At 41.6% G+C, this 16,006-nt stretch overlaps 1 protein-coding gene across 1 annotated transcript; it reads left to right on the top strand.

Moving 5' to 3' along the window:
- The first annotated feature begins 905 nt into the window (after positions 1-905).
- Positions 906-15,862, top strand: LOC132258987 (sortilin-related receptor-like). The gene is made up of 9 exons (XM_059756563.1): positions 906-956; positions 5,004-5,273; positions 5,902-9,053; positions 9,114-10,281; positions 11,120-11,792; positions 11,861-12,117; positions 12,427-12,695; positions 12,760-12,976; positions 13,057-15,862. The coding sequence occupies exons 2-9, from the start codon at positions 5,037-5,039 to the stop codon at positions 13,369-13,371; spliced, it is 6,288 nt and encodes a 2,095-aa protein (XP_059612546.1). The 5' UTR covers positions 906-956; positions 5,004-5,036; the 3' UTR covers positions 13,372-15,862.
- The last annotated feature ends 144 nt before the right edge of the window (positions 15,863-16,006 follow it).

Here is a 16,006-nt window from a genome sequence, read left to right as displayed (position 1 = left end):
TTTACATGCAAATGCATTTCGAGCACACTTTTGAAAATCCCGTTTGTACACGGTCAATGCGAGGCACAGCTTTCAATTTTCCTGAAACTCTTCAATTGAAAGCCATGGAGAAAAGGTTTTCTACTGATATTTAGCATGTAAGATCATAAATATTGAACTGTCATACTTAATTAGCGATTTTCAGCAAAGTAAAGTTTTTTTCTGAGAAAAAGTGAACATCGCAAATTATTGCTAATTTCTTCTTCATTTCATCTTTGTTCCAAATTATTGAGATTCTCAAGTTTTTTTTCTGGCTCGGAGGGGAAATAAGTTCTAATCCTTCTGATTTTTCTCTGTGTGATGCATTTTCGGACACCGCTGAGGCGATTCGAACTCTCGTCCGAATCAGCTGATCGCGGCGCGGCTGGTACTTCGCGCTGCCGCTGGATTCTAGTACCTCCTGGTCGCTCGGAGTTGGTGTGAAAAAACTCCGTCTTGGCATTGTGTGTCATGAATCTTCAAAATAGAAGCAGTTCGCTCTCGACCGCTCGGCTTATTTCCCGTTTATGCTAATAGACTTGGTGCGAGGTGCAAGTGGTGCAGGAGTGCACGCGAAGGAAGTGCGAGCACAGTGAAATAATCCTCTTGACGTGAAAACGGACACAAAGAGTGTGCGGAAAGTGGACCGAAAGGCGCAGGAGAGGGAAAGGAAAAATCCCTCGAGTCATTGTTTGGTGTGGTGTAAAAATATGGCGTCGTCCGTGATTTGTTCTATTCTTGTGGCTCTCGTGCTGTGTGCGGGGGCCCACGGAGGGCTCCGGCACGGCTCCAGGCCCGAGTTTCTGCACGTAAACATGGAGGAGGAGGCGCTCGGAAGCCCCAGGTGGGGCTCCGTAACGGCGCAACACGAGCAAGTGCGTCACAGGCGGAGCGCTCCTGCCTCGGCCCCCATCGAGGATCAACTCATCAGGGGAAAGGTAAGAGAGGCTGGGCGAACATTCCCTGCTCTGCTACGCACTTTCTGGCCATTGCGGGGGCACAGCGGCGAGCTGAAAAACTCAAGCCGACTCGGAGTTTGTCTCGCTAATTGAATCAGGAAATGTTTTATTGAATACAATTCCTCAACAATTCCTACAAATAAATCACAAGCCCACTCTCTTCTCCGCGTGTGGAATCTTCTCGCAGCTCCCTTGGTCTGTAGTCAGTGCGATACGGGCATTTTTCCATGCAGGATTTTCCCAGAAAAGCCCCGATAAGGGTGAACAAACAAGGCAGAATCGCTCGTGATAAGTGAATTATCGTAGATAACCGGGCACTCAAGGGAGAGGCAAAATATTCTCTTTCATTGATTACGACGAAGCTCCGGAAAGAGGGAATCCGCATAATGCGAGGCACTGAAGCCCTGCATAGGGATTAAATCCGTCTGTAGCGGCGGCAGTACAGTTCACGAAGGCTTTCCATTTTCCGAGCTCTATTGATTCGGTGAGGATTCCGAATCCATTTTCCCTTTATCTTAGAATTGAATTGCGTATTGCCAAAATGCATGAGAGATAATCAATCCAATCAGATGTGTTAAAAACAGTTAAATCTATAAGAAGTCACCAAGCCAAAATCTTTTGCGTCCATTTACCCCAATTGGCCTTCAAATCGACCAAACTGAAATCAATTTATTCCAAATCGGACAAAGAACTTGACTTGATTATCGTCATTTTGAGAAAGAACAATGGTCTTAAACATGTTTGGGGATTAGATAAAGGCTTCTGACTTACCTAGGATTTAGATACAGTTCTGATAAAATATCCGAGGAGTCTGATTTCCAAAAATAACTACGCTAAAATTTCATTAACCCTTATTTTCCATTTGTTTACTTACAACTTAAAATTTCTTTTAGGGAAAATGTACAGTTTTACAGCACATTTTACTGTAATTATCTTTATGATGACGAGATGAAACGAAAAAAAACCGTGGTTCTTTCCCTTTGTTATACCCACTAAAGTTTTTATTGATATTTTGAAAATGTGTGACTCATATTTGCGCAATTTCATGCAGAAGTTTTGCCAGCAAAAAGTTAGCTTTACTTTTTCTACTATCTCTATTCGTAATTTATTCCGATGTTCTTTTCAAAAAGCTGAATAGATAAAAGGGGAAATGCTGAGTGTAAACACAAGTTTCAACTTTATTATTAAAGTATTCGTGTGCACTTTTTACGGATTTTCTTTCCCACTAATGAATGTTTAAAAATAAATCACGCGGGAATTCCCTCGAAGGGAAACATCGACCTCTAAATACTTGTTCCCCATCTCTCCGTTCTAATAATTCTCCTCTAGTATTGCGAAGGAGGAATTCAAGAGCGGGCAAATGAGTTTGGTGACTTATCTATTTCTATCTCTGATTGTTTTTCACGCAAAGGTTTAGTTTAGAAGACTATTTTGAGATGCTCAATGGGAGTCACGCACAACATTGTGTTTATTTCGTTGGGCAATGATGTTTTCTTCAACATTATTTACAAACATTTAGGTGTGTTTTTTAATTGGAAAACAAAGTGTGTAAGCGAAAAGTTAGTAAAGAATCTAATCTTGCAAGTTGTGAATATTGTGACTTCTCTGTCCGTGGGTTTTCTAAATGTTTTTTTTTTTTTAATAACCTATTGTATATCACGTGTATGAGTTTTTTTTGGATAAGTATTGGATTGAGTTGCTTTTTATAGTTTCCCCATGAAAGTGTCATGTTGGCAAATATTTGGGATAAATCAATAAAGTGAAAAATGTGAAACTGTTTCAGTCAGTGACTAACATTCCTGCTTTTGTCCATACGGACGAATTCCAGCCATGATGACTACCCGTAAAACACAAGTAGGACAATAAGCGCAATTACACGAGAGCAATTATTAATCTATTTCCTCACTTGATGTAAGCCCGCTTGGTACAGTAAATGCAGAGAAACGGGGGATGATGAGGGTTTCCATGGGAAAGTCATCTCGGGAGCCATCATTTTTCTCCCACACTCCCGCATTTTCCGCACCAATGAGAGAGATAGATGGTGAAAGAGAGTGAATAAGTTTGAAATGGGAGCTGGAAACATATTTTTACAGTCACTCTAATTGAATTAATAAAATGTGAATAATTGTGGAAATCCGATATTATTGATGAAACTCGCCAACTTTGCTCAAAATGTGCCTGGATAGGTTGAAAAATATGTACATTGTTATCAAATACTCGAGTTTAGTGTGTTATTGAGGTAAATGTAGGGTGGGAAAAAATGGTTTCAATTGCAATTGACTTTCCTTATCTATTTTCACGGTTGTGTCCAACAAAAAAAGAACTTCACCATGAAAATTGCGTTTCTTGTTGAAATCATGAGAGAGCGGAAGGCGTTTTTTCAGTTAATCATTCATGTAATTTTTATTGTGTGTTGAAATTGATTGTAATGATATTTTTGGTTGTCTCCTATTATGAAATTTAATACAATTATAACTGATTTTTGTCTTTTAACGCACTTTCTTTGTCACAATATACATATTTTTTGAGTCATTGGATGGTCAAGTCCATTCCGACTAATGTTCTTTTCAGGGATATATTTGTATTTTCTCATTTCCAAGGAGAGTAGAAAGAGCAATAATATTCTTTGTTGGTAAATCTAAGAATATTCACATCCAGTTGCTATTAATACCTTCTTTGCACGCTTTCCTTTGCGGGCTTTCTTGAGTGTGAAAAATAAAATGCGCTCTATATTTTTGCTTGTGTCAAAAAGTGTCTTATCATGTGATTTGGCAAAGATTCGAATGTCTGGCACTGATAATTGATAAATGAAATGGCAAAAATAAGCGTCACTTTCGATTGGGCTTCAGTGAAATGGGGAAAAAAGAGAATTGTGTGTTTGTAATGTGTCTGTGGAAATTTTCAGACAAACTTTTTCATTAGCATTTCTATGGTAGTCTCCACTTGAACAAATAGCATGAGCTATGAGTCTCAGTTATATCTTTCTTTACTGTTGATAAAATTCAATGAGTTGGCAAAGTTCTTTTTCCAGCCTTTCTCACAGAATATTTAATTTTGGGAACTTTGTAGGGCTTTCCCAGGGCAAACTTTGTGACTCAAAGGTACTTCATTATTTTATTAATGAAAGGAAATTCCACGTGGCTGTGGAGGGAATTCTTAGAGTTTGATTAAATATCTTAGTATGTTGTTCAACTATTACTTCAACTATTCATTTCACTTTGACAAAATTTCAGTACGCTTCAGTTCTGTCGTGAATTGTGGTGGTTTCACTATGGCTTGGCATCAAAGTAATGAGCAAAATGTGCCCTATTCATGCGTGAAGTTAATACGACGAGCATTTTAATGATGTGGGGAGGTGTTACATTTCAATTAACTTTTGATGAGGAGCAAATTGTGGCCAGTCCAAAGTGGTATTAATTAGCTCTGGCTGGCGCGTACTTGAACTCACTGAGCCAGTAATAAAATTTCAAGTTCAAATACATCATTTAAATGTGCATCAATGCTTAATTGTATGCAAATATGCGTAAACTTTCATAACAATCCATCCATTGCAGATGACTGCAACTAAGGGTGTTTTTCCAATTAGTTTTGGTAACTACAATTGCAGAATTATGATGGAGTGCATCTTGCGGCGACTTTGTAGAATTTGTGATAATATTATAATTTTATCTCTGGTATGCCGCCGTGTGAATTTCCGTCTTCTTGATTCATCATAATGCTTTATTTCCCACTCGCATTTCTCTGCTTTGCAGTTGTAGTACATAAAGGAGAACCTTGGTAATGAAATAATGGGTTGCATTTAGAGTTTTCTGCACTTTTGAGAGGAAATGTAGCAACGATAACGGATCTGTCTGGGGAAAAGCGAATCTTCCGCTATGTGTGATGTTGGAATGTTGTTGAATTTCCCCGATAAAATCGGCAATGAATTGTGAACGAGCGGCAATTGAATTATTGATGGGTGGTGGAATTTGGTGGAATGCCTCTGGCGCTAATCCGTTTATTTCAAATGTGTTAATCTGCTTTCAGGTGAATGCTCTCAATGACAGTCATGCTCAGCTGATGGTGCACTGGCTGGGCGAGGGCACCGACGTGATGATCTGCCTGGCGCGTGAACCGCCCCTCGGTCCCATGGAGGATGCAAAGATGACTGAGACGCCGTCTCCGTCGGCTGTCTTCATCTCCTACGACTACGGGGATACGTTCCAAGATAAGACGGACATGTTCAAAGTGTCGGTGAATGGAAGTGAGGGAAACTCGACACTGGATCAATTCATCACACATCCAAAATTCAATACGGTGATTATATTTTATTATCTCCACACTTGCTGTTCCTCTCTTTTCACTAGCTCAATATTTAATTGAGTTATGAACCAGTTTCTATGTAGGTGTTTTGTTCCACTTTGGCGAATTCTCTTGGTGCGGCGTTTTTATTTAAATTCATTTAAATCAAAAGTATGTATCTGTGGAGGGAAACACCGACACAGATCAATGACCCTGTATTCCTACAATATTATGTGATGATACGGAGGATGAGTGTTTGTGCAGCACTTACTGAATCAACGGACATTGATACGATGCGGAGATTCTCAATTCACTTCTAACAATCTTCTTAGAGATAATTTAGTAATAGATTGGAGTGCTTTGATAAGGGGTCACATGATGGCAGTGGTGTCATCTGTAAACAGCGCAGTATCATTCGAGCCACTGCGTTACACAATGTCCCGTGTCACGGTGTTAATTATGCAGCTTTCCATCAATCCACTTTAGCCTGTTTTTCGTAGTTGTGCGATTGTTATTTACGCCTAGCTAGAATGGAAAAGAGTTGACTAATAATCTAATGAACTTTCACAATATAAACACTCTATGAGTCAGTAATGATGAATGTAAATTAGGCGTGCTGACAGAGTTATTTCTGCACTTGCAGATTGTCTTCACTGATCCGAGGCATAAGACGATTTTTACTAGTCTTGATCATGGAAAAACTGTGCAGCGAAATACACTGGACTTTTCTCCATCAGACATTTCTTTCTACGATCTGGATCGCAAGACCTTCTTGGCACTCGACAAGGAGGATCCGGAGAGGAAGTTGTACTACACAAATGACTTTGGCCAGAGCTTCACTCTTATCCAGAGTTTTGTCAAGTCCTATGTGTGGTCTTCGGGCGAGGGAATGCCTGTCCATCTGTATGTGGAGCGCAAGGAGGCTAACAATGCATCAGCTGTGATCTTCATGAACGCGTCGGAGCTGGTGAAAGAACGCGCCAAGATTAAGTTCAACCTGTTGATTGAAAATGTGCAGGACTTTCATGTGAAGAAGGACTTTATGTTTGCCACTCGGAAGGTGATGAATGACACACAGTTGCTGATCTCCTACAAGCGAGGGCGATTCGTGAAGGCAGAATTCCAGTCAAACCTCCCAATTCGGGGTCTTCATATTGCTGACGTCGAAGGCAAGAGGATCTTTGTCTCTGTCGTCCACAGTGAAATTGTGTGCCATCTGTATGTCTCCGAGGTGGACGAGAAGGTGACTCATGTATTCTTTGTGCCCAGCTTGGAGAATGTGTTTACATTCGTCCCGGAACTAACGTGGAGATCCAGCTGGCTCATTCAGACGTCCGACGAGGCATTTACAGATCTCTACAAAGTGGAGGGATTACGTGGAATTTACATTGCGAGTCGCGTCTCTCGCCAGCCGTCGTGGGGCTTGAAGGTTGTGGGGATCGTTGGGCCTGAGCATCTCGTCTCGGTCATCACGTTCGATCATGGTGCATCGTGGCGTCCAATCACCGCGCCCACAGTCGACGATGAGGGGCAATTTATCAATTGCACCAAAGATTGCAGTCTCCACTTATCGCAGAAATTCAGTCAACTCTACCCAGTGACGCGATCACCCACAATAATGAGCTCGAAATCTGCTCCGGGTGTCATAATGGCTTCCGGGACAGTTGGAAAGAGTCTGAAGGGACATCCGGGAGTGTTTATATCTCGTGATGCTGGTGTTACATGGAAGCAAATCCTCAAAAACTACCATTTCTTCAACTTTGGCGATCACGGCGGCATTCTCGTGGCTGTAAAATACTTCAAGTCGAAGGGAGAGACGCTGGAGATTCTCTACTCGACTGACGAGGGAGAGAAATGGCATTCGACTCCGTTCCACAACAGAGAGCTCAAGGTGTATGGACTGATGATTGAGCCTCACACGAATACGACGATTTTCACTCTCTTCGGATCTGAACCTGAAGAGCACAGATGGTTGATCATTAAAATTGATCTGAAGAGTGCGTTTAGCAGCAACTGCACGCAGGACGACTACAAGTTTTGGGCTCCAGGTTCTCTCACCGGTGACACACTGATGCCGTGCGTTCTGGGACTCCAGGAGACGTACCAGAGGCGAATTCCGCATGCAAACTGTCACAATGGTTTAGACTATCAGCGGCCCACGAGGACTGTAGTGTGTCCCTGCAATGGATGGGATTTCGAGTGTGATTTTGGATTCTCGAGGATGAACTACAATTCTCCGTGCATCCGGAATAAGACACTCACTAGCTATGATCCTTACAAAATCCCATCAACGTGCAAACCAGGTGGATTCTACAATCGCACGAAGGGATACAGGAAAATCGACGGCGACGTGTGCATTGATGGATACTCGTCTCAGTATTTGCCACAGGAGATTGCTTGCCCAATGGAGGAGGCCAATAGTTTCTTGATCGTGGCGCAGCGTGATCACATCTCACGAATTGATTTGTCCACCGGCAAGAAGGAGCAACTTCCAGTGTCTGATCTGAGAAATGTTATAGCCATTGACTTTGATCTCAAGAACAACTGTGTGTTCTGGGCGGACATCCTAACAGACACCATTGGGAGGCAGTGCTTAAATGGAAATCAGTCCCGTGAGGTTCTTGTGGATACAGATCTCGCATCTGTGGAGGGAATGTCATACGACTGGGTGTCTCAGTTGCTGTTCTTCGTGGATGGCACACGAACGAAGATTGAGGCTGTCAAGACGTCACTTGATGCCCACGCGAGGATGCGAAAGACTATAATTGGGTCTGCTCACTTGGCTAAACCGCGCGGAATTGTTGTTCATCCGCTTCAGGGATATTTGTTCTGGACAGATTGGAGCTCGGCAAAACCTGCGTTATCTAGGGCTAATCTTGATGGGACAGACATTAAGGTGCTCTTCTCGAAGCCACAAGTTGTATGGCCGAATGGCGTTACTATTGACTATATTGCCGAGAGAGTGTATTGGGTGGATGCCAGCAAAGACTACATAGCCAGTTGTGATCTCCACGGTCTTGGCTTCCAGAAGATTCTCGAGCAAGATCCTCGAGTGGCTCATCCGTTCGCTGTGGCTGTGTATAAGGATCTGATGTACTGGGATGACTGGAAGATGGACTCGGTGTTCTCGGCGGACAAAGACAAGGGGATAATAATCCACTCGATTGCCGAGGAGATGGCGACACTAATGGATCTCAAGGTTTACGCTCACTCCATCCAGGAGGGAACGAATGCATGCAGCGAGAACAAGTGCTCTCACATGTGCGTTGGAGCCCCCAAAAACGGATACACTTGCCTCTGTCCCGATGGCATGGAGAAATCCCCAACGGGAGAATGCCTCTGTCCAGGCAGCTTGAAGCCGTATGCTAACAAGACTTGCCCTCAGCTGGCCAATACTTGTGCACCGGGATATTTCACCTGCAGCAATCGCCTCTGCGTGCCCATGATGTATCGCTGTGATGACGAGAATGACTGTGGAGACAACTCTGATGAGATGGGATGTCTTCTCAAGACACTTCCCTGTCCTCCACACATGTTCACTTGCAAGTCCGACAACATTTGCATTCCACAGTATTTTGCTTGTGATCACGAGAAGGATTGCAACGATGGTAGTGATGAGCTGAACTGCTCATTCCACGCATGCGACAATAATGAGTTCCGATGTCAGAATGGACGATGTATCATAGACAAGTGGGTGTGCGATGGCGAGGATGATTGTCGCGACAAGTCAGATGAGTCCAATTGTACGGCCAAAAACATCACAGCTCATATTCAATGCAAGCCTGATGAGTTCAAGTGAGTTTTCCATTATTTCTTGTCCTTGTGATAGCAAAATTAACTTTTGGCTATTTTCAGATGCAACTCAACGGGAACGTGCATTCCATTGCAGTGGCGATGTGACAATGATCATGACTGTCCTGATTCTAGTGATGAGAACAATTGCACTAATAATTCCTGCGATCCGTGGATGTTCAACTGTGGCGACGGTCACTGTATATACAAGACTTGGACTTGTGATGGTGATCAGGACTGCACGAATGGGGCGGATGAGCAAAATTGTCCCAACATCACGGCCATTCCGCCCAGAAAGCCAGGCATCAATGTTCTGCCGTCAGATGTGTGCCATGACTGGATGTTTAAGTGCAACAATAGCAAGTGTATTCCCTACTGGTGGAAATGCGACGGTGTGAATGACTGTGGCGATCTGTCAGATGAGCTGGGCTGTGCCCCATCTAACATCACAACCACCACCTCTAAACCCATTCATCCGCCGATGGTGGAGAAGTGCAAACCGAATCAGTTCCGCTGCGACTCAGGACTGTGCATCCTGAAGCGGTATGTGTGCGATGGAATGGCGGACTGTGACAAGGGTGAGGATGAGGAGCATTGCTCGAATGATGCGAAGAAAATTTGTGGTGCTGGTAAATTCCGGTGCTACAGCGATGGCCTGTGCTTGCCGATGGAGAAAAGGTGTGACAAGTTCATCAACTGTATTGATGGAAGTGATGAGGAGGACTGCGAGAAGCATCCCAATCGCCCGATGCCTCCGGTTAGTTGCAAAACGGGCTACTTCACTTGTGACAACCATTGTATGCCACTTGGAAAGTTGTGCGATGGTAAGCAGGACTGCTATGATGGTTCCGATGAGAAGGCTTGCAACACCTCGTCGAGAATTTACCAAGTGATTCATATTGGAGTGGACGAGAGGACGCTTAACGCCACCAACTTGCTAATGTTCTGGTGGATTCCTGTGCCACAGAACATTGTCTTTGAGTTCTTGCCATCGATTTCCCTCATTGACACTGGTATATGGAAGAATCACACTGAATGGTTGTCCAATACGGAGCACAGAGTGACAAACCTGAGGCCGTACACGTCGTACAACCTCACGGTATATGTACGTGTCAAAGGAGCGCTGCGCGTCTCGCCGCCCTATCTCTTCCTCACCACTACAACGGCTGAAGGTGTTCCCACGGAACCGGTCAATGTCACTGCCGTCCAGATGAATGGCTCCAGAGTACAGGTGAGGCACAAATTTTAATAGCTACTGTTGTGGATAGAACGGAATGATTGATTGGGGAAATTAAAAACTAATAAGATTTTTATGGAGAGTCATTAAGGGTCCATATCAAGTGGGTATTTAACTGGTTATTCAGCATTTTGGTACAACCTCATTCGCTGATGTGAAAATTGAAGACGAGCTGTGCTCAGCAGCATCATTGAAACTATGTATTTGTCGATAAAATCAGAAAATCGCTTTGATTTTATGGTTTGCTGAAGAGCTGAAAAATCTCTTTACCCCTTTAATGGTCCCACACGATAAACGGTCAATGGCACAGAAGCATTGAATTTGTTCCCGCTGATGAAATTGTGCTGAATAATTCAATGCGGTGTAATATCATCGGCGTGTTCAATTCATTGGCGAGTTGAGTGGTGTGTGCATTAATGATAAGTCCTGTGATGATAATATCAGTGCTTTCAAATGTAAAATGCACGATGGGAGAAACGAGATATTACGAGTAATCAGTCAAAGTAGATCAATAGCATTGATTGATATTTTGGGATGAGCTTTAGTGAAGTGAATAAACGGATATTTGGAACGGACATAATAGTCGAGTCATTAATTGCGAAAATATATTGATTTCATAGAATCCTTTATGCCACACGGTGAACTTTCCAAAATGTAACTTTCATTAGAATCTGTGGTTATGTCAGGTACATTTTACAGTTTCATTAGCATGTTTTGACATAGTTTTGCAGACTGATTTGAGGTGGAATGAGAATGAGTGATGTTCTGCAAATGGCATTGAGATGTTGGATAAGTGTAGCAATTATTAACTTTGTAAACTCTATCTCTGCAGGTGTCATGGAAAGCGCCGAGTATGTCGTGTGGAGTGCTCGTGGGCTACACTGTGTACTACAGTGTCATCAGCGGGACCAATAACTACGCCCCATTGCAGCCACAGTCAGTGACAACGGGTGCCAATGAGACCTCAATAACCATTGAGACGAGCTTCTTCGGCAACACCACTTATTTGTTCTGGGTGAGAGCGAAGAATACCAAGTACGAGAGCGCGAACAGCCAAATGGCCAAACTTACATTTGACGATACCACAAATATCGATGCTCTGAAGAATCTTGTGCTCGTGGAAACGTACAACGACACAGTGAAAATCAAGTGGGACCCAATTACACGCGTGGATGGATACATCGTACAATTGGTTCTACCTCAGCCCTATCCTCACATCCCGGCGATGACGACCAAAGAGACACAGATGGTTTTGACCAAACTCAATCGGGGTGTGCGCTATGTTATCAAGGTGTCGGCGTTTGTCAAGCAATTCTTCGGGAGATCTCAAGTATTGACAGTACTAATACCCGGCGAAGAACTTATGGAAGTTCCACATTTAGGGATCTCAGGCAATCACACAGGACCGTCAGTGACTTTGTCGTGGAGGAGACCGCCCTATAACCATAATATGGATATCGAGTATGGCATTTACTACGGAACGACTCTTCAAGAGGTCTATGAGAGTGAGTAAAAGGAGTAGTCTGAAATATGTTCTTCTATATTACATGGTTTATTTCTGGAATACTTGCAGAGGTTAGGCTGAGGACACACGATACTGAGATTGTCGTTACGGACATTTATCCGTGTGAAGCGTATCTCTTTAATGTTGGAATTATTGGGCCTGTTGGTCCGGGACCACTGAACTACAGTCCCCTTCGCTTCGACACTCCCTTCAATGAGAAGTGGCCACCGAAGAACCTCAATGCCTACGTCGATGGGAAGAGGCACGAGTTGATAATAACATGGGATCACAGTTGTCCTTTTGGCGATGTGCCATCGGGTTATGCGGTGAGTGATTTTCCTTTTCATGAGCAATATTTATTTGGGTGAGTTTTCGCAGTTTCGGTTTCATTGATAAAAATATGTAGGACTATCTGAAAGGTACCACGTTCGGGAGATATATGACCAATTAATGGAATTTATCAAGAGATTAGAGGGGTGTTAAGGTGTTGAGTGTCTCAATTGTGAGCTGGTAATATGAGATAAGAGAACACATTTACATTAATGATTGATTTATTTGACCCACTGCGTAATCAGGCTTGTAAACAAATTTCCTGCCGAATGATTCTAATGATATGATTTATCTTCTGATTTTAGATTACCGTGACGGAGATGCAGCTGAACAAGACATCGGTGGTTGTGCCGAAATTGGACAACAACAGGAGCATGACTCACGTTTTCACGGGTATTCCTGACGGTGCTGAGTATGATATCACCGTTGCAACAAATACCAAAGATTCAGTGCCAGTCTCGATGATAATTTACTCTCCGCCACTTCCGGTGCCGCGCCAACTAAGAGTGTGGCATGAGAAGAACAATACTCTTACGGTCTACTGGAAGGAGATTCAGAACTACACAGCTGAGAGGTAAGATTATCGCGTGAGATGACGAAGGAGAAATTGATTGATCATAATTTGATTTATCCTTTAGGATCAAATATCAAGTTGTGATTATTCTCAATGCGAGGAATTATGATCCAGTGAGGGAAAACAGGATGTATCGAGTGACACCGTTGTACGTTCTCGAAAGTCCTTATCCTCCTGTGTCTGTGAGCCTTACCAAACTCAATGCGATTCAAGGCTTGGAGGAGGAGGTTCTAGGAACGGACAGGACATACATCGTTGGTGTGAGGACCAAATCGTCAAGAGTGCGTAATCCCTTATCTCATATAAACAACAAAGATCGTATGTGGTCGAATAACTAACAAATGGAATTTTTCGTTCATAGGGCTTCTATTCCCAATTCGGCGAGTCTGAGTTGTTTGATTCGATTACCACTTTCAGCGCGAAACGGGAGGAGGAACTCACTTCTTATACTGTCGTGTGGGTTGTAATTATGACAGCGCTTGTGCTCATCATCGCAGGTGTTGTGATATTCTTCGTGCAAAAGCACAGGAGACAGCAGAATTCCTTCTCGCGATTCGCCAATTCGCACTACGATTCGAAGACTGGTGCCACTAGAATCGGTGCTGATGTGCTGGAGGATGAGGAACATCACGAAACACCGCGATTCGCTGACGATGAGCCACTTGTTATAGCATAATTTCACCCACACACGCCGCAAAACGAAAGTCTTCTAAGAGCATACGAGTAGATTGAGAGAGAGAGAGAGAAGCAACCAAGATTTTCTAATATTGAATTTTATTAAGAAGAAACATGTGTATTTTCTAGATAATAGTGGGAGGCAGTAGAATCAGTCTTCTGTTGTGTAATTTTTGTTGCCTATTTTATATTTTTATATATTATTTGTGTTATTATTTTAATGATATTACAAAATGACGGGAAAGAGAGAGAGAGAAAGAGAGAAACTAGGAAAATCGTGAGAAATGTTTAAGATTGAAGAAGTAAGTTTAATAGGAGAAATATTTCTTATTCTATCGAAAAGCAAAGACGAACCAGTAAAATGATACAAATATTATACAGATAGTTAATGTTTATATTGATTTCAATGCTGCATCTGGTAGAAATGAGGTAAGAGAGACCAATCTTTCGGACAGTGGAGTGGAAAGTTGCGGAGAAAGTTGCTAAATTCATAATAATTCCGTGTTCTCTGACATGGCAAAGGAAATTCGTGTGGCAGCATTTTATCAATACTGTGATTTTTAAAGTAACATTTAATAATTAAAGTAACTATTATTTAATGAGGGTTTCGTGTAATTAGAGGAAAAAAATAGAGAAGAGGAGATGAAAAACACACAACAATGAAAACTATTTCAATTGCAAGCTTGAAGTGGAATGTTTGATTTTTTCCTGTAATTGATTCCAGCTGGATTTTCTTCGTTATCTTTCTTTATTCGCTCTTTGCACTTTAGAATACATGGGATAATAATGGAAAAGCTCATCTACGTGCCTTGGTAGTGATCATAGCCGAGCTCCAATTGAAGAAAACGATTGAGAGATTCAACGTAGATAAACTTTCTTAGTTGGGAAATTGAAAAAAAAATTGTATTTCTCTCATTATTTTGAATATCACTCATTCGGACAAGTCACTTCATTCTATTTAGCAAGAAAAGACGAAAACACTGACTGAGATGAAACATTCCACTTCTTTATTTATTTCGAGGGGAGAAGAAATGAGAAAGAGAGAGAGAGACAAGAAGTAGGGTAATGAGTAACTATTAAAAGGCCAAAGTAATCAATTGAGTAATAGATGCAAATTACTAACTGCCAATTTCTAAACAACAATAATTTCTCCTTTAATCAATTTTCTTCCAATCTCTATGCGATAAGAGAAGTCTTTTCTGTATGGATTTTTTTCTACTGATAAAAGATATATAAGATAAAATGTTTTTTCTTCATCAAAGTATTGTAGTCTTTTGAAAATGTTATACTAATTTGTAATGATTTGTGGGCTGGAGATAAACGAAAAGATGCTGTAACGAGTAAACCAAATAAGACAATGATAAGTAATTTCTGCGCTCTGAGAACAAGCACGCGTGTGGGAGAGAAAATAAATGAGAGAGAGAGAGAGGGAGGATCAGAGGCGCAGTGACTGAAAATTAGTTATGCGATAAAAAATGTTCTATACTGAATGTAATAAATGTGAAGTAACATTGAGATTAATGAAAATATCATATTGCCCTCCCTAAAAGACACATACATATAACAATTATCCTCGTTGGATGTCTATCTCTCTATTAACCAGAACTTTTCCCCGTGTCTCCCATAGAACGCCCTCAGAAATCTGTTTTCTATTCTTTCTATCATTAACAAACACTCACGAAAATCCTCAAACCCTTCTTCCAGAAACACTTTTCAATCGTCTAACTTTTCTACCTAAAATAAGCAGTCAGAGAGAGAAAAAGGATGTGTTTAATGGAATAGCAAAGACAGAAAATCGCATAAGATGTTTCATAGAGAAAAAAGATGTCATTCAGTATTTCGTTGTGAATATAGAACCAAGAAGTCTAACTAAATGCAAATTAAAGTTGTGAATTTTACCCTAATATTGATGAAATGTGTGTTATTTTGTAAGGAGTCAGCAAGAAATGATTACGGAGATGATTCGTGGCACTGATGAAATACATATATCAATTGCTCAATCAATAAGCATTATTCCTGTTTGTCGACGTATAATTGTGAACTTTGTGTAAATCTTCACAAAGGAATGTAATTTGTTCACTCTTCAATGGCTATAATAACAGAAGAAAAACAATATGATTGTCCACAGTCATCATTGTAGGATTTTTTTGCTGTGCAGTTTGGTAAAATTAGAGAGAGGAAGAAAAAAAAAAGTATGATTTTTTATTGGCTATACAAAAGTAAGGAAACCTTTTTTATGGTGTGTGTAAAAGTGCATGACAAAGGAAATTACAAAATAATATCGATAGGGGAATTTTGCACGTAAACCGTTGGTTTATGAATTTGTATTTTTTAGATAAGTTTGGAGAAAAAAGAGAGAAAAAAACAAGGAGGCGAGAGAAAAGTTTGTGAGGAATAAAATATTTTAAGTTGACGGTATAAAAATGATGATCCTGTAAATATAGAATTGAAGATGAAATAAATTAAAATTCCCAATCCAGTGAATGAAACAATTGTGTCAGTGCTTTTTCAATGTTGGCACAGAAAAGCTCCAAACGAGACTCTCCTACTAATTCATGTGTATGTGGCCTCTCGCTCAGGCACGCGCCGGCTGGCTGGGGCGCGAGCGAGAGGTGGGATCGCAACGCACTGGAGCA

The sequence above is a fragment of the Phlebotomus argentipes genome, unplaced genomic scaffold (assembly GCF_947086385.1).
Source record: "Phlebotomus argentipes unplaced genomic scaffold, Phlebotomus argentipes genome assembly contig_6, whole genome shotgun sequence".
NCBI lineage: Eukaryota > Metazoa > Arthropoda > Insecta > Diptera > Psychodidae > Phlebotomus > Phlebotomus argentipes.
This window is presented reverse-complemented; position numbering and strand designations above follow the sequence as displayed.